The sequence below is a fragment of the Nuphar pumila genome, chromosome 3 (assembly GCF_984573655.1).
Source record: "Nuphar pumila chromosome 3, dmNupPumi1.hap1.1, whole genome shotgun sequence".
Taxonomy (NCBI): domain Eukaryota; kingdom Viridiplantae; phylum Streptophyta; class Magnoliopsida; order Nymphaeales; family Nymphaeaceae; genus Nuphar; species Nuphar pumila.
The window spans coordinates 131,316,582-131,340,677 of NC_143251.1; the positions used below are offsets into that span (position 1 = coordinate 131,316,582).

General features: G+C 39.3%; 1 protein-coding gene across 1 annotated transcript in view; it reads right to left on the reverse strand.

The window, feature by feature from the left end:
• The window catches only part of LOC149843847 (putative sugar phosphate/phosphate translocator At1g06470), a 52,817-nt gene extending 34,823 nt beyond the window's left edge, over positions 1 to 17,994 (reverse strand). The window contains exons 1-5 of the mRNA XM_090000979.1: positions 17,372 to 17,994; positions 17,099 to 17,268; positions 15,177 to 15,262; positions 15,015 to 15,064; positions 13,782 to 13,849 (exon numbers count right to left, since the gene is read on the reverse strand). Coding sequence (XP_089857105.1) covers positions 13,782 to 13,849; positions 15,015 to 15,064; positions 15,177 to 15,262; positions 17,099 to 17,268; positions 17,372 to 17,994 — 997 coding nt within the window. The remainder of the gene's footprint in view (positions 1 to 13,781; positions 13,850 to 15,014; positions 15,065 to 15,176; positions 15,263 to 17,098; positions 17,269 to 17,371) is intronic.
• Between the last annotated feature and the right edge of the window lie 6,102 nt (positions 17,995 to 24,096).

Below are 24,096 nucleotides of genomic sequence, written 5' to 3' on the forward strand. Positions count from 1 at the left end.
AAAAGGAAAACTTCCGACTTATTTTTTATGAAATATATCCAAGTGTATCGAGAATAGTTATCAACAAAGATTAGGTAGTATTTGCTCCCAAATCCAGAGACAACTGGGGCGGGTCCCCATACATTAGAACAAATTATCTCAAAAGGTTTCGAAGCTCTCTTATTAACGGAATGAAAAGGCAATACATGACTTTTGCATAAAAGAAAACTGGAACACTTCTGACTTTTCTCATTCCCATTGAGACTTTCTTTTGGAATGAGATTATTAGAGACAAGTTTCTCAATAAAATGGCTCCCACAATATCCTAATCGACTATGCCATAAGAAAGGCTTATTATATTCAGAAATACTAAAAACGTTTGCAGAAGAGAAGGAACACGACTCTAATGAAGACTTTGAATCCATATGAGCAGGGCGGACGAACTGACATGGAGCTTCTTCAAAGACATACATATTGCCTCGTCTCTTTCCTTCAACGAATGTTTTCCTCGTGCGTAGGTCCTTGACCTGCATAGAGAAGGGAGTGAATTCAACTGAAGCATGATTATCATCAATAAGTTTGAAAACAGAGACAATATTTTTCTTGATATTGGAGTATGAAGGACATCAGAAAGTTCAAGAGTAGAATGTGACATGGGAATGACAGTTTTTCCAACATGAGAAATAGGAGGGTGGGATCCATCGCCAGTGACAATCTTACTTTTGCCAAAATAAGTAATAGGGTTAGAAAGTTTACCTGCATCACCTGTCACATGAGTTGCTACCCCTAAGTCGACAAACCAAGTGCCTTGATCATTCTGCTTCAATTTCAATTCTGACAGGGCAGATATCAGCAGATCTTTAATCTTTCCACTATCTCTGATATTAGTGGACTTTCTTCTGGTTTCTGTTTGTGGAGCCTTTCAGTTATTTTCTGGATTGTGCCAACAATTCGCCTTGATATGCCCCCTTTTGTTACAAAAGAAGCAAGTGGGAATGGGTCTTTGTCCCTGTGCATGAGTCAACATATTTGGAGTGGGAAGCAAACCACGTCCTCTGTGTCCACTTCGCCATTGCCCCCCTCGTCCTCATCCTCGACCATAAGTCACTCCTGTGGCAAAAACTTCTTGGGAATTTGTATGAACATGAGTTTCTTCAGAAAAACCTTTCAGTCATTTCGTACTGAATTAATTTAGCTCGTAACTCATCAAAGGTAGGAAGGGCAGGCAGACACAACAGTGAAGTGACAATCATATTGTAGTCAGATCCCAATCCACTCAGAGTTTGTTGTACCATATCACTGTCACTTACCGCACATCCTATAACTGCAAGTTGGTCTGTGATGGTCTTCATCTTGTTCAGATATTCCATGATGGTCATGGAATCTTTTCTCAGCAACTGAAATCCCCTCTTGAGAAAAACTATCCTCGCTTGTGAAACCTGTAAATACGTCTGAACCAATCTCTCCCAAAGTTGTAGGGTTATACAATTGTCAGGAATAGCAACAAGAACCTCTTGAGACAAGGTAGAAGTGATGTATGCAACTACCGATTGATCTTTTCTTTCCCAATTGAGGTATTCTGCATTTTTGACATACACAATTGAACTCGCCCATTTATCATCTTTCTCTTCTCTCGTACCAAATTCTGGTGAGACTGGAGTGGTTCCATCAAGATGACCTAAGAGACCTTGGCTCCTTATAAAAGGAATGATTTGTCTCTTCCAAATCAAAAAGTTTGAGGTATTCAACTTTTCAGAAACAAGTTGATTGAGAAAGCTTGAAGAAAGACTCGATTGAGAAGAATAAGAATCCATGGAGAAAGAAAATTTAACAAGAGTGTTCACAGAGTGCTCAGTCTCCCCTCCCCCTTTTTTTGCGGATTTAGATTGGAGGTCGCAGACTGTCACATTTAGAAGAGAATCAGACCTGAGCTTTCCCTTACACTCTTGCAAGATTTGAGATTAACGTGATGAAAATCCTTTTCGCACGTTGAATAAAGTATTGATCTAGATGTATTTTCAGGCAAAGGTAGTGAATTCCAACTGTGACAGCAACTTGGAAAGAAAAGAGAATCAGAAAAAAAAAAACGTGTTCTAATTGTGACAACAACTTGGAAGGAAAAAGAGAATCAGAAAAAAAAAATTGTCACACTGCAAAGATGAACACCGAGGAGAACTTGATATCCAGATCTGATGGTGGAGTTGCGTCAGATATGGATACGTAGAGTAGATGCGTAGAGGAGATTGGTAAAGAAAGACAGATCTGGTGCACTAGATCAGATAATGTCAGATGAAAAAGAAAAGGGATCGTTTCTGTTTTTCACGTGAATCGATTTCAGCGATTCACGTGAAACAGAATTATCCCTTTTTCCTCTTTTTTGCACAGTGTTTACGTGAACAAAGTTTACGTAAATCGCAGACCCACATGAATGTTAGGTCCACGTGAGACGTGAATACACCAAAAATTTAGAAAAGAGATGGTGGAATGAGAGATAGACAGAAGAAGAAGAAAAAAAAATGAAGAAGAGTAGAAGACAAGAGACGAAGGACCTCAAACCTCTGGCCGTTGCACCTTTTTGGAAGCCTCTTCAACCTTCAGATGGATCTCGGCTCTGATACCATGTTAGAATCTCTTCTGGTACCTGTATTGAGAGAGAGAACATAAGAAGATGAGGTTGCAGCTGTCACGATTTCAACGAACGAAATCGTGACCTAAACTTTGTATTAATACGTTTAAAAGAATAGTATGGATTCGGGTCTGGTGCAATGTCCATACCCGAAATAAACAAAATAAACTTGTACATGACTCGGGTCCTTAGTAACCAGACTGTACATACAATGGACCCAGGTCGGGTCCTAATATCCCAGAATACACTTTTTCAGTCCGAGCCTGTGCTCGTCTAGAGTAGGTAGGCAGGGGTATATCATCCCCACGTCTTAGTATCGTGATTTGGTTGGATCCACTACTTGGGTCCGATCCTCGATCCCTTCGTGCAGGTACGGTCCTCTGCCTGGGTCAGGCTATATGGATCTAGGTCGATCCTGCTCTGCATCATTCTTCCCTGGTTGGGAAGAAGTCGGCTCTGACGACTTGTTGTCTCCACAATAAGCATATAGATCAGACGCATTGAAGATAGGCGAAATGTGTCAATCTTCGGGCAGTTCAAGGAGGTAGGCATTCGGTCCCAATCGCCGAAGAATCTTGACAGGGCCATATTTCTTAAGACTCAACTTGCCGTAAGTACCCACTAAGAAACGCTTAGGAAGCAGGTAAACCCATACTAATTGACCAACTTGGAACTGAACATCGCGACGACCTTGGTCTACGAAAGCTTTGTAAGCTTCGTAACTCTCCACAAGTTTGGCTCGGACTTGCCTATGTATATCACGTATGTACTCAATGGCATCAAACGCGTCTGGGGCTGGGAGACTGGTCACAGGTGCTAGATCTAGTACATGAGTGGGTGTTCAACCATAAACCACTTGAAAAGGAGACTTGCCCGTGGACCGGTTGATGGAGTTGTTATATGCGAACTCGGCTTGAGGCAAGACTAGGTCCCATGTTTTGACATTCTCCTCCACTAGACTCTTTAACAAATTTCCAAGGGTGTGGTTCACAACTTCAGTTTGGTCATCGGTTTGTGAGTGGTAAGCACTATTGAACTGGAGCTTGGTTTTTAATAAGGGCCATAACGATTTTAAAAAATGGCTCATAAAACGCGTGTCACAATCTGAGGTGATTGTGTGAGGCAAACCATGAAAGTGGGCCACGTCCTTGAAGTAGTATGAAGCTACTAATGAGGCGTTAGTGGTTCGCTTACACGGGACAAAAATAGCCATTTTAGAAAAACGGTCAACCACAACTAAAATAGAATCAAAACGACGGGAGGTTCTGGGAAGACCCACAACAAAATCCATGGACACATGTTCCCAAGGTCGCTCAGGGATGGGCAACAGAGTATACAAACCACTATTCTGACGTCGACCCTTGGACACTTGACACACTCGACAACTCTGAACAAACTTCACATCTTTGCGCATTTTGGGCCAAAAGTAATGTTTATCTAACAGGGTGAACGTCTTGTCATGTCCAAAATGCCCAACTAGTCCCCCTTCATGTAACTTGAAAATCAACTGGAGTCTAAGAGAGAATGCATGCACACATAATTTATTACCTCGAAAAAGGTAACCGTTATGTATACTAAACTGTGGGTCAGCTGTGTTATCAGAGGAGAGGCACCCTTCCCAGTCTTGCTAGAAATCAGGGTCCGTTGGGTACAACTCCTTACACTGCTCGAACCCAATGACCTGCACTGACATAGTCATCAACAGGCTACTCTTCCTGCTAAGTGCGTCAGCTACCTTGTTCAGAGTACCTAATTGATGGCGAATAGTGAATGTGTACTCTTGCAAGAAACTGACCCACTTAGCATGACGAGCACTCAACTTCTTTTGACTATTCAAATACTTTAACGCCTCATGATCCGTGTACAAGATAAACTCCTTATAAATAAGATATTGCCTCCAATAACGAAGGGCTTGTACCACGGCATAAAACTCAATATCATAAGTGGAGTACTGGCACCTGGCTTGCGTTAGCTTTTCACTAAAGAAAGCAATGGGTCTGCGGTTCTGACTCAAGAGTGCACCAATTCCCACTTTAGAAGCATCGCACTCAACCTCAAAGACTGCGCTAAAATTATGAAGGGCTAAGACGGGAGCACTAGTCATTTTCTCTTTGATGAGCGTGAAGGCCTTTCTCGCGGCAGACGTTCAATGAAAACTAGTCTCCTTTAGGCACTCCGTGATAGGGGCCATGAGGGTGCTAAAGTTTCTCACAAAACGACGGTAGAAAGTGGCTAACCCGTAGAAACTACAGATCTCTCCTATAGTCTTTGGGGTAGGCCATTCTACAATTGCACAGACTTTGGCGGGATCCGCCTTAACTCCATCAGACGACACAATAAAACCCAAAAATACAACACTTGATGTCATAAACTCACACTTCTTGGCATTGACATACAACTTTTCCCTCCTTAAAATCTCTAAAACCTGAGGCAAATAACTCAAATAATCAGACAAAGATGAGCTATAAATCAAAATATCATCAAAATATACAACGACAAACTTTCCTATACAAGGACGCAACACTTAGGTCATCATATTCATGAAGGTACTCGGGCATTTGATAACCCAAATGGCATGACTAACCACTCATACAATCCATCATGTGTCTTGAATGTTGTCTTTCACTCATCCTCCTCCCAGATACGGATTTAGTGGTACCCACTTTTTAAATCAATTTTGGAGAAAATAGAAGTACCAGCCAACATATCAAACATATCATCCAAACTAGGAATGAAAAAATGATATTTGACAGTGATGCGATTGATCGCTCGACTATCAACACACATGTGCATGGACCCATCTTTCTTAGGGGTGAGCAGGGCGGGTACTGCGCAAGAGCTCACACTCTCATAAATAAACCCCTTTTGTAGTAACTCCTGAACTTGCCTCAACAACTCGACATGCTCGGATGGGTTCATGCGATATGCGGGGAGGTTAGGGAGACTCGACCTCAGGACAAAATCAATGGCATGCTGCACCACTTGCGTCGAAGGTAGACCATCAGGAAGGTCGTCTGGCATAATGTTGTGAAACTCATCAACAAGGGGCGTGATGTCCGCGGGAACGGGCAACAACGTACTCATCAACGGCTTAGCCACTAAGGCATAACAATAACCATCCTCCAGACAATGGCTCAAAAAAGACCGGTAAGATAGGCCCGCGAGCCGGGGAACTCGCTCAGGCTTATCCACAGTAGAAAAATCGGTCTCCTTGATAGGGAGAAGGACTATTTTATGACCCTTGAAAATAAATGAGTATGTGTTCCTACGGCCATCATGAATGGTCTTGCGATCAAACTGCCAGGGACGTCCCAAAAGAATGTGACACGCACTCATAGGGACTACATCACACCATACCTCATCGTGGTAATGCTCCCCCATGGAGAACCGAACTAAACAACGTTAGGTGATAGGAACCTTGTTTCCTCTTTTGAACCATGCCATCTTGTATGGTTAGGACAATTTCTCCGTTTTCAGGTTCAAGGTGGGCACGACACTCTCGGACACCATATTCTCACACGCCCCAGTATCAATTATAACATCACATGCATGCCCCTCACAGTTGCACCAGGTTCTAAAAATGTTATTCTGCAACCATTTTGTAGGGGTCGACTCTCGGGGTGCGGTCAAAACATGATGAATAGACAACAAATTTTCGACGTTGCCGTCGAACTCTACGACCACCCTCTTGTCATCTCCTTCAACCAACGACTCACCCTCACTCTCACTATCAGACGTTGACTCAACAATACCCTTAATGAAATGGGCGTTCTTGCTCGTTATGGGGCACTTGGACGCGATATATTCAAACTCTTGACACCTAAAGCAAGGGATGGTAGACTCACTAGGCTTGGCTTTGGATCTAGTATAGTACGCGGGTCCGGACTGGTCGGGTTTGCTAGGGTCTACTCTAGGGGTGGACTTTGAGTCGTCCTTCCTAGGGGAGCTCGCTCCCCTGGTTGGGAAACTCGACTTGGGTCGACTGGACTGGTCACTATGGGAGGTCCTATATTCTTGCCTCCTTTTCAATTTTTCCTCCACATTCATGGCATAACTGCTTGCCTGATCCAATGACTCAACTGTGACACAACTGAAATCATCAGAAATAGCAGGACGGAGACCAAAAATATACCTCGTGACCTGCTGGCGGGCGGTCTCCTCGATCTGCACTCGCAAGGATAGACAATGGAACTCAGCAGTGTACTCCGCCACAATACGGGTGCCTTGACGCAGGGTCTAGTACTCCTTGTAGGCTCTCTCGGAGTGGTCTGAAGGCACAAACTTTGACCGCATCAACATTTGCATCTCCTCCCATGTTTGTATGCGCTCTAGTCCCTGCCGCTCCCTCGACCTCTGCAGCTCAACCCACCATGTATGCGCTAGGTCTCTCAATCGAGTGGACGCTAGAGAAACACGATGGTGCTCAGCTACAATATGGTAGTCAAAGAAAAACTGTACGGCATAGGCCCAATCGAAGAACTGCTCCGCATCGAATCGTCCTACGAACTCCGAAAGGTCTAGCTTCACCCCGTAGGTAGAGGGGTGCTCTGGTGCTCTCTGCTGACGAGTTTTCACCATTCCTGTAGGATACTCGTTTCAGAAAGCGTCGTCATCCAACACTGCTTCATCACCCTCTTCGCGGTACTGCTTGCCTGGATGCTGATGCTGACGAACTCCAACGACGTGTGGTTGGCGCTCAAGTCGCGTCGGTTCCTACTGAATCTGCATGGCGGCTGCTGGAAACTGCCTCGGTCTGGCTCGGTCATGGGTGGGAACCATTTGTGGTCGGCGTTGTGGCACCGGTATGACTGGATGTCCTACTAAAGGTGGAAGGGATGCTCGGGTTATGGGTTTTGGGTTGGTGGGAAATGGATAATGTGGGTTCGGGTTATGGGTCGGGTTAGGATAGGGGAAATGTGTCGGGTATGGTACCAGGTTCTGGATCGGGGATGGGTTAACGGATTGGGTCTGGTACGGGTATTGGGTTTGGTTGGTGTAGTATTGGGATGATTCACCCGATTGGATCTAGATTGGGTCAAGTCCTAAACTATTTGTCAAACCCAAAATGGGGTAGGTGGGATCATGTATCGAGTTGTGGTATAAGAATACCTGGTTTGAACTCGATCCTTGATCCGTAATAAGACGGGTCTGAATCTGACCTGGCCCAAATTCAAACTGGAGCTCCGTCCGAGTCCGATATGGGTTTGGGTCGGTATTAGATATCTATTGGAGTTCAAAACTAATGGGTTGGGTCTGGTTCGGGGCGACCCGTGAACCAGACCCAACTGGGTAGGTTACGTGAAGGGGTTCGAGGCTCGGACCCGCTCCCTGGGACCCAAAGAATGCCCCCGAGACTCGAGTCTGGGCCCCGTTATCAAAAACTCGGGTTTGGACCCTCTCGGGTCTGGGACCATCCACGGGGGTCCACCTGCTCCCCCTATATATATATATAGGGGTGGCAAAACCTGACACGACCCGCCAACCCGCCTCTTAGGCGGGTTCGGGTTTGGCTTAAACTAACCCGTTTAATAAACAGGTCGACCCGCCTAACCCGTTTATTAAACGGATTGGGTTCGTGTTAGGGGTGTGTCAACCCGGCTGACCCGTTTAATAAACGGGTTAGGCAGGCGGGTCAACCTGTTTACCCAAACCCGACCCGACCCGACAACCCGCCAACCCGCCCGCTAACCCACCAACCCGTTTACCCGACCCAACCTGTTTATTAAACGGGTTAACCGGGTCGTGTCGGGTTACCCGTTTAATAAATAGGTCGGGTTCGTGTTTGCCACAGCCGACCTGTTTAATAAACGGGTCGGGTTCGTGTTGAGGTATGCTGACCCGCCAACCCGACCAGATTGCCACCCCTATATATATATATATTCATTGTAAAGTCAACTTTACATTACTTGTTGGGAACCCAGCCCAACAGCTAGATTTGTGTTGGGAACTAAGTCCAACAGTCTAGTTGTTGGGAACTCAGCCCAACAACTAGATGTGTTTTGGGAACTAAGCCCAACAACTAGATTTTTAGTCCAATGGCTAGAGGACTTTCTCTATCCTCTCTTTACTCTATCTCTTCTTCTCTTTTCTCTCTATATTTATGGGGGGGGGGTGCATATTGTGGGTGAGAGAGTGATGAGTAGTTTAGGTTCATGTGTGTGAGTATTTGTGTAATGAGATATTTTGTGTAATATTTTTCTTTTGGCTTATGTATTTCAAGGTTCATTACTAATGAAGATACCTATTCATAAAGTCGTGTTTGTTGTATTTACTTTTCATTCATATGTATCGCATGTTAGTATTTAGATTTGGGTTTTGAGTGCCTTGGATTCCACACCACTTTCATGACATGGTATAAGAGCAAAGGCATCATGGTCTTGGAGTCTTGTTCATGATTGTGATTCAAAGGAAAAATTCTGACTTGTTAAATGGCTTGGATTCAAGGCTTTCTCATTCCAGTATGTACATTGTGACTTTATGGCACATGTTTTTAAAATGAATATGCTTTTCATAAATCCATTAAAAGTAGAATTTACAAAAATTATTGTATCTTGACATATGGTTTCGTGTAAACATAATATATATATATATATATGATTGTAGATAAGTGTATTTTGCAAAAAGTATGTGGTTTTTTAAAATCTTATATGTTTTTTTATGATTTGCAAAATACTAAATTTTATGATATGTCCTCCCTTGTATGACGCTTAATGAGTGTATTAACATGAATTTTGTGATTTTTTTTAATATTATGATGTTTTGATGAACCTTAGCTTGTGATATGCATGATATTTTGGATATATTCTTGTACTCCTTAATATTGTATGCTCTCCACCATCGTGTGAATGTGTCTACATGTTTTTTTGAGTTCAAAAGCATGATTCTTGATATATTGTGTGAATTTTCTATGTCAAAAAAACATGCTTTAAACTTTTGAATGATTTACTCATTGAGTCATAGAGGCTATAAATCGTTTAGAAATATCATGAATGTTTTATAGGCTCTCATGAGATTCTGCTATTATGATGGTGTGACATCAATGTTTGACTTTAAGTTGTTGCTATATTTAAAACCGTCTTATTGAGCAAAATAATTTTATAAAGGATCAATGATTGATTGAGTATGAACTTCTATGGTTTAAATTTATGAGAATAAGGAGTGATTCTTATAATTGATGGAATATTATCTCTTGCTTTATATTCTTGGGTATATGCCATGAGTAGCCTTTGTGATTCTTATATCGGATTGCATGAGCAAGCTTTATTATCATGTACTTGAATGGATTCTTTTACATATTTTATAATTTATATGATCTCCTTGTAAACATCCAATGATGTGCTCTTAATGGGTCCCTATATGTGTACATGCCTCTTTGTTAGGCCTTTTTTCTTATAAAAAAATATCACATTTTTATGTATTAAGCATGTGTGACTCTTAGTGATTGGTGGTGCTTGGAATCTTTGTGTCCGTGCTTCCACAACTTTTACTTGATTATATTTCTTTTTGGTCCCTTAGTAGACTTATGATCTAGGATAAACTAGCTCCTTGATCATTCTCTATTGTTTTTTATATAATCATGGTTGTCTTTGCTTGCACAAGATTTATGATATATTGTCAATTGACACCTTGTTTGTATGTGATTACATCATATCCTAAAAATCTTTATTGAAACTTATTTGAAATAATGATTTTCAAGTCATTTATTGTATTCGAACTCGCATTATTTGAAATTTATTTTTATAAGTTCTTTGTTGCTATGTTATAGCATTTGTTTGGTCCATCACAGAACTTTGTTTGATAGATTATTTCTTTTGACCTTGTTGTTTTGGGTCAAGGTTAGCCGTTGAGGTGAGTTATGTGTGCACCTTATGTCATCTTACCAATCTAGATTTCCAAGGATTATGAGTGGCATGTTGGGACTTATCTTGGGTCTGATTGATAGTTGATTGACCTTTGGATCCATGTTGGCTTTGATTAAACCAGAGATGTTTGTTAGGGTGAGTTATGTGCACCTCATTGTTTGCCAGTTTAGATTTTGTTTGATCTCTAATTCTATGAGTATGTTATATCACTCATTTGTTTATTTGGTCATTATTATTATTATGTTGAATGCTTATAATTATGTTTATATGTGATCGCTATCTATTTTTTAAACCATGGTGTTTCGAAAGATTGTTAAAATTGATATCCTTATTCTTCTTAGTGACATTAGTTTGTTTCACTACAAGATCTCTTTATCTAGTGTTTTCTCCTATTATGCCTCGTATCTAAGTGTCATTATATGTAGACAAGAGATGTTTATTCATACTTTTGTGTGTTTGTTTAGCACATAAGTGGCATTGAGATTATATTTTTGTTCTAGTCGTTGCTACACTTGTTTTAAGTATCATTTTATGTAGACAATAAATGTTTTCAATGTGGTGAGTTATGTGCACTCATTGGTTATGCTCTTGTTTTAGTCATTGATACACTTGTTTTAAGTGTCATTTTATGTAGACAAAATATGTTTTCAATGTGGTGAGTTATATGCACCCATTGGTTATGCTCTTGTTCTAGTCATTGATACACTTGTTTTAAGTATCATTTTATGTAGACAAGAGATGTTGGTTATTCACACTTTTTGTGTGTGTTTTAGCCCTTTAGCAACATTGTGATTATACTCTTGTTCTAGTCGCTGATACACTTCATTCTTGAGGTTTGGAGGTCTTGTGAGGTGATTGTTTGTGGTGGTTGAACTAGTGTTAAGATTTGCAAATATCATTCATTGTGTTTTGTGGGATTTTTAAATCTTTAAACTCATTTATGGGAAATGGTTATTGAAATATTTTCATACATTTTGCATTGAATATGCTTGAATTGCATGATCAAGGATATTTTAAATTTGTTCCATGATTGATTGTCATGCGTGTTTCACATAAATTAAATTAATGTTTTTCTAAGCATGTGTTAATGAAAGATCTCTTATATTTTACTTGTGACTCTTTGTGAGTTAATGGTGTGTATCTCCATTGTAAGATTTCTTGGTCTAAACATTTCTTGATATTTGTGGGATTTTAAATCTTTTCATATTTTTTGTAAGTTGTTATCTCTTGAAAGAATTTCTTGAAATTGGTTCATAAATGACTTTTTCATTGATTCAAAACTATTCCATGGTTCATTCATATATGCATTAGTTGTATGATTAATATTGCTTCTAAAAATGAAATAGTTGATTTATGTTTATCATATTTGCCTTGTCTTGATCTTTATTGAATGATCATATCTTTGGTTGTGTAAAAATGTTTTGTTCTTAAAAGGAAATCTGTCTATGAGAAATTTATTCTCCCTTGTGGGATCTTATGAGTTAAACTCCTTTCCGAGTTACCTATTGATGTTGTTTGAAAAACCCATATCTCATGCCTTTTATGCATTAATATTCTTTGAGATATTTTATGCATGCATCTTTCCTTTTGATAATATGCAATTATGTTTTCTTGTGAATTAATACCTATGTTTTCTTAAAATTATCTATTGAAGTGAGTTTCTCAATGACTATTGTATTTGAAAAATTAATGAATTTTCAAAATAATTTTGAAAAATGTTAAATTGTCTTATTAAAGATTTTTTATATATTGTATTTTTGGGTGTGTTTGGCCATTCTCTCTCCATAATATATAACTGCTATAGTTTATTTTTTAAATCTTTTATGTTTTATTATATATATATATATATGTATAGTTGGGATGTTTTGTTAGATCTATTTAGAGGTTCTCAAATATTAATGATATTGAAGATCCTAAAGACCCTTTGTATAATAGAGCATATGATTGAAGATCAAGAGCATCCTTTAAAGAAGCAATGAATGGAAGAACTTGATGAAGTCAATGAAGACATTTTATGTAATGGGTTTTTTCTTTGTAATTGCAAACTCACGGTGAGTCGCCGTATGTTTGAAGGGGGTGTTAAGATTACTCTATCCTTTTTGTATGTATATAATATATTACATATATGTATATATATAATATATATTCATTGTAAAGTCAACTAAATTTGACTTTACACTAGTTGTTGGGAACTCAGCCCAACAGCTAGATTTATATTGTAAACTAAGTTCAATAGTTTAGTTGTTAGGAACTTAGCCCAACAACTAGATTTGTGTTGAAAACTAAGCCCAACAACTAGATTTCTAGTCCAATGGCTAGAGAGGACTTTCTCTCTCCTCTCTTTACTTTATCTTTTCCTCTCTTTTCTCTCTATATGTATGGGGGGTGTGCCTATTGTGGGTGAGAGAGTGATGGGTAGTTTAGGTTCATGTGTGTGAGTGTATTTGTATAGTAAGGTATTTTGTGTAATATTTTTCTTTTGGCTTATGTATTTCAAGATTCATTATTAATGAAGATACATATTTATAAAGTCTTGTGTTTGTTGTATTTATTTTTCATTCATATGCATCGCATGTTGGTATTTGGATTTGGGTTTTGAGTGCCATGGATTCCGCACCACTTTCATGACAAGCAGTTCATAATTTTCGTTGACGTTTTGTCTAGCACAAAAATATAGAGAATTGTGCAATCTAGAATTACCAATCTTCTAAAAGAAACCATCCCATGCCTACAAACAAGTTTCCTAGCAACCTTGCCCATGCCACACGATATTTTAATCCTATCAGTACCTGATCATAGCTTAGTGATATCAAACTTGGTCAACACAATAGAAGTTGCATCAAAAAGCTCAGTCCAATCATTTCTCACAACATTTTACAATTTTTTAGCTTAAACAGTTATTTAATTGGAGACACACAGACCGAGCTTGTTCCCAAGAAGGACAAAATAATTGATTAACTGTGTATAATACTTGGTTAGCAAAAATGACATTTCCAATGGTCAATGCCACTACAGAAATAGTATAGCGGCTATCTGTCAGTTATATCTTATACGGCTACTGGTTCGTTAGGAAATTTGTATCAGTTTAATTCATTAAGCTATTGCCAACCATATATTATAGGTTTAGTTATTCCATTAATTTTTCTTTTTGAAACATATGGATGCATGTCAAAGAAATAAACATGGTAAGCAATAAGAAATTGGAATCTTGTTTCTTGTTTGCTTTATCAATATCTATAAAGGAAATATTTTGAAAAAAAGAAAAAACTTTTGATAGAAGTTTGATGGAAGCACCATCAGCACGAGCTACCGACCTGTTAAGAGAACTCCAGCAGAGATTATGAATATGATGCCCAAAATCTTAAGACTTGGAGCTTCTAACCTTCAGAGATAATTAAAAGTTTTAGAGAGCCAATACCTATGACAAAAGGCTTTATATAAGATATCTACAGATGATAATCAGAAAGAAGTATATATGTGCATCAAATGAGTGCAAACATAATACAGGTTGTGTCACACAAGAATCATGAGAGATATAGCTCAACTAATCATGAACAACTAAAGCCAGACACATGTTAGTCACTCCATTCACAATTTATAGAATTTATAACTGCAAAACTTTTCACTACAGGGTATTCTTGTGATCAAGCAGAAGAACATGAGATCATATGCAATACATACATACGTACATATATATACATATATATATAGGAGTCGTGTTCATTCAGTTTAGACTCCTCAGAAAAAATCTTGTCTTAAAAGGAAAAGGTTTTATAAAAGTAATAACAAATAGCACAACTTATGGCCAACAAATGTTGAATGAAAAGCAACAATTATTTACAGCCATGGACCAAGCATAAGTATACTTGTAATCTTCTACTCTCTTGATGATTTTCTTTCTCTATCTTTGTTTTTGCCCCATTGCAATAACTGTCTAGCTAGGATGAAACCATCCCTGTGCTCTTTGGTTACTCCCATTGCTAGAAAAGATGATGAGAATAAAGTAACATAGAAATAAAAGAACGAAAGGAATAAAACTCATTAAGGCTCAGGTTTCTAGTTATTCTCTATTGAAGCCAAGGGGGTGGTCACATCCTCACTAGTAGAGGAGTTTATGTTTAGTAGGCCAATGGGCAGGACATATACATGTGCACGTGCATGTTATTTTGATTTGATGATTTTGCAAAAATTTTACAATTACACCTCGTTTCTCAAGTTTCAGGTGCAAATAGCAAACATACTTTCCCCCCTGTGGTAAGCATCCTTTGAATAGCTACTGAACAACTATGACCAACCAAAAAAAACAAAAGCTCCAAAAATCCAACATAAAAAAGCAAAGAAAACACAATGTTATACACAACTATCAGACTGTCATCTGGGACAGAATAGGTCTAAGCTCAAGGGACTCATGTCAATAAATAAATATAATCAACTAGATAGAATCAAAATTTATTTCAGACGATATAATGAGGCTGAAGATATTCAGATAATGTGGGAAAAGCCGTTAAGTTTTGAGTAAGAGTAATTCAAAAAGAAACAACACTTACTTGAATGCAAAAGCAAACAAGAGGAGAAATACTGGAGATGCAGATTTACACTGTACAAAAACAAAGAAATATGCAATATGAGTCTATGTTACAGTATAAATGTGAAATCAAATCTTGTTAAGAGAAGCTGATAGAGAAGAAAGTGCTTGAGAGAGAAGTCACCATTGTAGCAAATGTCACAGATATGAAAACAAGGGACGCATTGCTCAAATTTATGTCCAGTGCAGTTCCAAGGGCAGTTGGTACAACTATAAAGAAGATAAAAAATTTTGTTCAGTAAGATTTGCTTAGACAAAATGGAATGTGATAAAAGGAGAGCATCACCCACATAATGGCTACCGTGCATAATGACAATGAGGCATAGACCATATATATATATATATATATAGAGAGAGAGAGAGAGAGAGAGAGAGAGAGAGAAGGTGGTGGCTGCTAACCGCCCTGCTAACAGGGCTTTCAAAGGGTTTTTTCCATGTTTTTCTCAATTCTGACCGTACAAATGCATTCTACATGCTTGATTTTATAAGAATCTACTCTTGGATCATCCGATTCCGGTATACATGTAGGTTTTTATAAGGTTTAAAAAATTGACAGTCTAAGATTTTCTTAAATATTCAAGGCTTAAAAAATCATTTTTTTTCATCGAAAAAACATGATCCAAGTGTTGTTTCCTGATAAATCGACTGTGCCAAACACATCTGTACGGTCAGATTTAAGTAATACAAGGGGACAACCTTTGAAAGCTCGGTTAGCATGGTGGTTAGCAACTCTCTCTCTCTCTCTCTCTCTCTCTCTCTATATATATATATATATATATATATATATATATATATATATATATATATATATATATATATATATATATATATAAACTAGTAGCTCCCAGACAATTTATGTCCTAGACCTACTAGACACAATAATAGTTTATAGTTTTCATGTATTTTTGCTTAATCTAAATCTGTAGATGTGTTCATCATTGTTTACTCAATAAAAATCATGCTTCAAATAAAATTGATTTAATCGGAGACCTTGATTTTTATTTCATAAAGTCTTTTATGAAATATGAGCTGTTGATTTTTTATTGCTCTAGAACCCGTCTAAACATGAAAATGCTTAACCTAACACATCTACATGTTTGAATTAAGCAAAAAACACATGCAACTATGTTTTAAGAGGTGCCTGGGTCAGTCTAGGTCCCAATTACTAGCCATAATGGCGGTATGGTCGACACAGATTTTAAAAAGTATTAAATTATCCCTCCATGTTAATATTTTGAATAGGTCACTGTTCTCTTATAGCCATTCTCTAATTGGGAAAGCCAATAAGCTGCATTAAGCCACTTAGGTAATGTACCAATGATGATAATGGGTAGTGATCGTGCCACTGGTTCATCGCTGGTGAACCAAGAGACAAAATCACAAGTAATTTCAAGGAAGAACTATCCAAGTATACATGTCATAGCAAGGTACTAAAAGTGCAAACATGCTGCGATTGTGATTTCTCAATCACAACTTGCACTTTCTCATGTTTCATAAACTGGCATGAAAAAGTGCAGTAATTGTGATTTGCAATCACGGGAAGCTTATAACTCTAAGAATCACAGGGTGTTGTGAAGGTGCCCAAAAGTGCAAAGGATGTTCCACTTAAGCATGCAAGGTCTTGCACATATATCTTTTGACAACAGAAAACAAATTATTCTCCACTTCTCTCATTTGAAGTTCTTCCATAGGATGCTTCTAAGGCTCTGTTTGGGAGCCCTCTTTGGGAGCGGAAATTGGGATTTGTGGAATCCTTGGTGGTCTCCACCATTTGGTGGCATGTATTGGGACGAGAAGGGGAGAAGGGTGATAGCATTCAAAACCATGGATTTCAACTACGTCCACTGGAGGATGTTGTGAAATCCACAGATAACAACACCCGTCTCATCACCCCTCTATACACCGGCTCCCAAACAGAGCTCAAAAGAAAAGGAATCTCCAAATTTGAAGTTAAAAATACATACACAAGCAGCGAGTATCAAGTTCCCAAAGAAAGGAACACAAATGAAATGTTCAAGAAAAAGAAATATTGCACAGTGTCGTTACCCCTTATGAAGTAGTCCCTCCAAGACATGGTTTCACTTGGTTCAAAACTTTGAGACCAGAACCACACAATGGCCTTTGAAAAAACAGCTTGCATTACAAAATGGACTGTATTCATCAGCAAGGGAGCTGGGAACTTTCCCAACTGATCTCCCAAGAGTGATTTATTATATCTGCCCAAGAGTCACTCTTGATCAGTTTATAAAACCATCAAAAACTTTTATACATATCTAACCAACATGACCAGATGAGAATTGAGGATATCAATTCACTCACAGTGTCAAGCATGTGCTGAAAGTATACCATACAAGTATGTAAAATAATGTCTTAAGAACCACTGCTGCAGAAATAGAGCTTTGATTCTTCTGCCTTGATTCATCACAAAATCTTAAATCACTATCCTCGATCTTGAAATAGCGAAACCTAGGAGGTACCCATAGACGTGGACTCGCTGGCCTACTGACATTCTCATGTTCAACATAAAAAGAAGAAATCTCCTCTCCATTTCCGGCACCATCTTCAAGATCACGCGGCGAATCCGTATCCTCGCCGGACATTGAATCTTTTCCTACATAAGCACCATTCAAATGAATAGTTCTATGGCGGAAACTGTTAGATCTACTTTCCGAGAGATTGAACTTGGCTGGTTTCCTCCTATCTCTGTCTCTAATCTCGTTCTCAGACCCATCTTCCTGGAGTATGGGCAGCTCGAAATCACCACCCTCCCCACCATTCTTCGAACCATTGTTCGAAAATCCAGAGCCATCAATCCCAACTTCGTTGTACCACCTCGAGAACGAAGGCTCCCTCCGGAGAACTGGTGCATGGTTCCTAACTCCCTTATCTTCACCACCTTCATTCTTCTCCAAATCAACATTACCATCTTCTTCCATTGTCATCGCTCAACATCAACTAACTACTCTATGTCAAAACATTCAAGAAACCAAACCAAAAAAAAAAACGAGTCCTATTTTTTCCAACGCATTAATCAAAACCAATAAATTCATCACCAAGAAACGATCACTCAATTCATTTTAACCAGAAAATGTGCATCTCCATATCGAGAAAACCCCCAAATTAGCTCAGAACAAAGGCACCCATGTTCACCGACATCGGAATAGGCTTACCCACAAAGGAAAACCAAATCCCATCTTCTCACTAACACAAACCAAGCCAAAAAAAACTAAAGAAACGAAGCGATAGATCGTAATCACGATGAAGGAAATCATAAGCAACCATTACAATCGGTAATAACTAATAAGAGGACTAGTCGGGATCGATCCACAATGAGTCACGGCACCCTCATTCGAGTTTCTTCAATCCACAAAACAAGCTTTTCATGAAAAACGACGCAAAGAAAACGTCGAAATACGAAGGAAGGAACAAATTGAGATGCGTTCGTCGGCATGCATCGGGTAGTTTAATCTTACCGTTATTGTCGGTTGATTATGAAGAGTTTGAGAGAGAGAGAGAGAGAGAGAGAGAGAGTTATGTGGTGTTCCCATACGTTGTCTACTCTCCGCCGCTTTGACGCATTCGCGGGTGTGACCTTACAGCATGTTTGTCGATAACCAAACTTGAAATTAGGAAATAGGATTAATAGCGCTTCTTGCTTTCGTCCGATTTCAACGATACAAATAACTTTTGGGGTAATCTACATATAAGCACCTAATATGTTAATAATTTACGATCAGCTGCTTAGATTTCAAATATTTAAGATAAGCGCCTAATAAGAAATTGATTGGATGGATGCCTGAGTTTTTTTTGTCTAATTTATAACCATAAATTGTAGTTTTACTCTTTGAGATAATTGACTCTCTCTGGCTGGGAAACAAGCTGAGCTGCTCACGGCTAGGCTCATGTTTAACTAGTAAAAAACTAGTTTGAACTCATAAAATAGGCTTGACAAGCTGAATATGAACAATAGGTACTAGGCTCGACTCATGCAAGCTCGTTAACTAGTAAAAATAGGTTTTAGATTTTTTTATCTTGGGGATTAAGGCCTCCTCCTTTACTAAACCACCATTATGTATCCATCTCCCAATCAGGGGGTTTGTCTTTCCGTAAGATGCATTCTTTATCCTGTCCTATACAAAACGGCCTTCTCATCCATGAGTGTAGGGATGGCAATGGACCGGGGCGGGGGTGGGGGACAGGGTCTCCACCCCTGCCCCATCTCAAGATTAGAACCTCCATCCCCGCGCCTCCATCCCCGCACGGGGATGGAGTTTAACCTCCACCCCCGCCTTCATCCCTGTTTCATGTCCTCCATCCCCAGTTCAAATGGGGATGAGGTGGGGCAGGGCACCGTTTCCCCGTAGTCTATTGCCATCCTTTAGAAGGACTGGGGATGGGGATGGGGATGGGGATGGGGATGGGGCGGGGCTAGGCAGGGATCGTGGCGGGGATGGGGTAGGGAAAAGTGTAAGTCCATCCCCGCCTCCATCCTCGGACCAGAATGGATTTTAACCTTCGTCCCCGCCTCCATCCCCGTTTTATACCCTTCATCCCCAATCCAAATGGGGCGAGGTGGGGCGGGGCCCCGCTTTCCCCCGATCCACTGCCATCCCTACATGAGTGTTCTTTCGCCCAAGACGTGCTTCTCAGGCCTGTCAGCTTGAGACGATATAGGAAGTGGTCCGTTGGTTGCTAACTGCTTGGTGAACAGTTTGGCATGAAAGGAATTAGGGGTGGCAATCGGGTTGGGTTGGCGGGTTGGTGGGTCAGCATACCTCAACACGAACCCGACCCATTTATTAAACGGGTAACCCGACACGACACGGTTAACCCGTTTAATAAACGGGTCGGGTCGAGTAAACGGGTTGGCGGGTCATGTTCGGGTAAACGGGTTGGCGGGTCAGGTTCGAGTAAACGGGTAAACGGGAGGGTCGGGTAAACGAGTTGGCGGGTTGGGTTCGGGTAAACGGGTTGACCCGCTCGCCTAACCCGTTTATTAAACGTGACAGTCGGGTTGGCGTACCCCTAACACGAACCGACACGTTTAATAAACAGGTTAGGTGGGTCGACCCGTTTACAACACGAACCTGTTTAAGCCAAACCCGAACCCGCCTAAGAAGCTGGTTGGCAGGTCGGGTTGGCGGGTAGTGTCAGATTTTGCCACCCCTAAAAGGAATGCGAAGACCTTTTGGGATGAGTTTGCACCCTCTCATGTTGTTTTGCGACACATTTTGGTGGATGTCTTTCTTTTCTTTTTGAAAGGAAAGCTGGGGTTAGGCAGACCCCTAACAGTTATACAACGATACCATTGGGATTTGAACTAACAACATCCCAACACAAGGTGACATGCACTAGCTGCTCCTACCGAACAAGGGGAGCCCCACGTTGGTGATGATTAAATGGCCCTCAACTGATGTCTCTTGGTTGCACTGATATGTTTTTCCTTAGGGATGGCAGTGGATGGGGGCCTCACCCCGTTTGGACCAGGGATGGAGGTCATGAAACAGGAATGGAGGTGGGAATAGAGGTTAAAATCAAAACCTGTGGAGGAATGGAGGTGGGGATGGACTTACGCTTTCCTCCGCCCCGCTTTGCCCCGTTTGAATCAGGGATGGAGGACATGCAACCCGAATGGAGGGGGGGGGGGTGGAGGTTAAAATCAAAACTCGTGCAAGGATGGAGGGCAGGATTTTGAGACATCCCACTGCCATCCTTGTTCTCCCTTATTTAGGCCAAAGTCTCTTAGACCTAAACTTTTATATAATTAATAAAATATTTTCTGTTTAAAAAAAACTACTTTGTTATTTGGTTGTATTACCAAAAATTAACACGCAGAGATTTTGTACAAGAAAACACACGTAAGGTGATCCAACCATCAGCTGAGGCTTTTCATCCTAGCAATCCACCGTTGGTTAGCTGAGGATATGTACGGTGTGAGATCAGCAATTTTTGCGTTGGTGAGTGAGAAAAAATTCTAATGCTTAGGTCTCCTTAATTAGGAGACATTTTAGGTATATTTTACATTATATATACATGTAAAAAATACAATTCAACTATTTGGTTTGCAAAACATAGGTTTAGTCATATATCTATGAAACAATACATTTTTTATGATCCTATTTCTTTCATCTTTAAAACAATGTTTTTTTAACTCGACTCATTTAACTCAGACTCATTACGAGATAGAACTCGGTTTGACTCACCACAAAAATGAGCAAGATTGAACACTTCAAGCTCAGCTCGTATACCAGCTCTCTCTCTCTCTCTACACCAAACAATTTCAATGGTTTGAAGTTAAGAAAAGGGGGCTAAAACTGTTATTTTAAGAGTTAACCAGGGTTAGGTGAACAAAAAGTGGCCCAGGCGGCCATCTGATCAATTTCTTAAAAAGCTGGGGGGACATCTTAAATATTTGAAATTTGAGGTTGGTAAATGTAATTTTGCCATAGGTGAGTTACTTCTATGTAAATTAGTGAAAAAAGTGGTTGGATTCGGGCTGAAACATGCTTGATTTGAATATGAACTTAAGCCACTTGCGAAAAAACTATCGAGGAATTTTTTATAAGAAAAAAATGATTGGATACGGACTGGATCATGGTTGATGGATCTGAATACGAATTTAAAAATGTATACAGTAACTGATTTAAGTCCTGATCCAAAAGAGATTTGATGAACTAGGGTTAATCTATACCCAAAATGTATATGGCAATAAAAGAAGACCGGAAACAACCTCTTTGCACGCAAAAGGTTTGAATGGTTGGATTCGATCCAAACTAAATCTAAATTAAATAACAACTTGGATCCGATCAAATCCAAATATGATTCACAAATTTAAATTTAAATTCAATTCAATTCACACTCAGATCTTATCTAAGGACCTGTATCTGGAAATAAAGTGCGAAATTTGAATCAGATGTCCAATCAAATATGATCTCAAATAACATGTACTTGGGTTTTGTTAATTTGGGTTTAAGGTAGGGGTGTCAATGGGTTGGGTGTGACCCACATCTGACTCATAATGAACCTGATATATGGGTCAGGGTTTGGTGATAAAAGAGGTCTGATAGAATTCAGGTCTCAGACCCAAAGAGTCCAATTAGTATCTCGAGCTGGGTATGGTTTGTGAAATTTTATGCTAGACCCAAGTCTGACCCAAGTTCGGATTAGGATCTGCAATTTTTCAATGTAAAAAATATTTTTAAAAATATTATTTTATTAGATATGGACCAAGTATGATTCGTGTAATCCTTATAGGACCCTGACATGGTTTTTCCTTTGGTGGGTCCAGTCAGACTCAAGTCCAGACCTGCTACCAGCACCTCAAAGCCAGATCCAAGTTTGAGCTCACCTGGGTCATTGCAAAATTGGAAGCCCATAAAATACATTTTCTTAATTAAAGGTACAGATAAAACACCCAAGCAAGGCAAGGTCAGGTCGGTTCAACTATAGGATAAAAATCACAGGTTAAACCCCACACATGTATTATATGGATCAGTTTTTTGGTATTTTTATCATAGTTGCATTGGTACTGAATCGACCCCAGAGTATCGCGTATGAGGCGTACCAGATACCAATACTAAACTCGTCTCTGAAACCATTAACCAAAAGTACCAAATGTTTAAGAAACTCGTCTTAATTACTTAAAAAATGCTTACTATCTTCCATAGAAACATGTTTTAATTACATCATAAATGAGCATTAAGTTCATTTCTACTAGTATTTTTGCATAAAAACAACAATTTCATTCTATAAAGACACTATTTTTATTAAGAGTGATAAATATTATAATTTGTGAAAAACTATTCTACAATATTGATTGATTTATATATTATGTTTAACCATTTTAATCTATAGGTATCTTTACAAAAAGATATACTTTGTACCAACTTTTGAGAAACTCATACCAATTCTTTTAGAAACCGTATTAATGTATATTAGAAACTCGTATGGATATTTTTTGGGACCGTTTCAACATTGTTTCAAATAAAAACATACCAGAAACCTTTTAAGCCCTTAAGTGCCCGTACTAGTAGTGCTTATCTGTACCAATACCCATACCCGTTTCTGGCAACTATGATTTTTATGGCCATACCTAGAAGTTGAGGACTGGATCAAGTCAGATATACAATACAGATCCAACCCATTCAGTCCTAATTTCATGTGGAGCATCATGATATATGAGATAGAAGGCACAGAGGTTGTTTCTATCATGCTCTTCTAATTTCCCCTAATTTATTATAAAAAAAATCTAAGTTAGCACAAAATTCTTCAGCATACTTTAAAAAGAATGCACCTATATTTTGTTGCGGTTAATCAACACACGGACAGTTTTGGCATTAAATTCATTGCGAAATTTTATTATTCGCTTTTTCTATCTTCTTCAAGCCTCACACTGCATTGTGCTGAAGACATTGAGCTTCATCAGAAACAACTTGATGCTGAACATTTTTACCAGTTTATCACTGGATTAAGGTCAGAATTTGAAACCACTAAATCGGCCCTTTTTCACCGGAGAAAAATTCCTTCTATTGTAGAAACTATTGAAGAGTTAACAATGGAAGAAAATCGTTTCCGAAAAGGTTCTTCAAAAATTGAATATGATGTCGTTTTAACCGTGTCTAGACTAAGGAATCATGTTCGATCATATAGGCCTCCTCACTTTAACCGACAAAATGGTGACTATGATAAGAAGAAAGTTATTTGTTATCACTGTCATGAACCAGGACACTACAGGCCACAATGTCTCAAACTTAAGGAGCTGAGGAAAAAAAGAGCTGAAATTGTTGGATCAGAGCCTAAAGATCAAGATGCATCAGTTTCCCTGGCCCAATTAATGAAGATTCTTCAGCCTCTTATCAAAGGTGCCTCTTTCTCATCTAAAGCTTCAACCGGCGCAGCAGCCTCATCTTTTTCTGATCCAGGTAAAATTTCTTTGTTCCATGACTCTGGTGCATCTTTTCATATGACCCCAAATAATCAAAGTCTATCCAAATGTGTTAAAAATAAAACAAGTGTGTCAAAGATCTTTACTGCTGATGGGACTT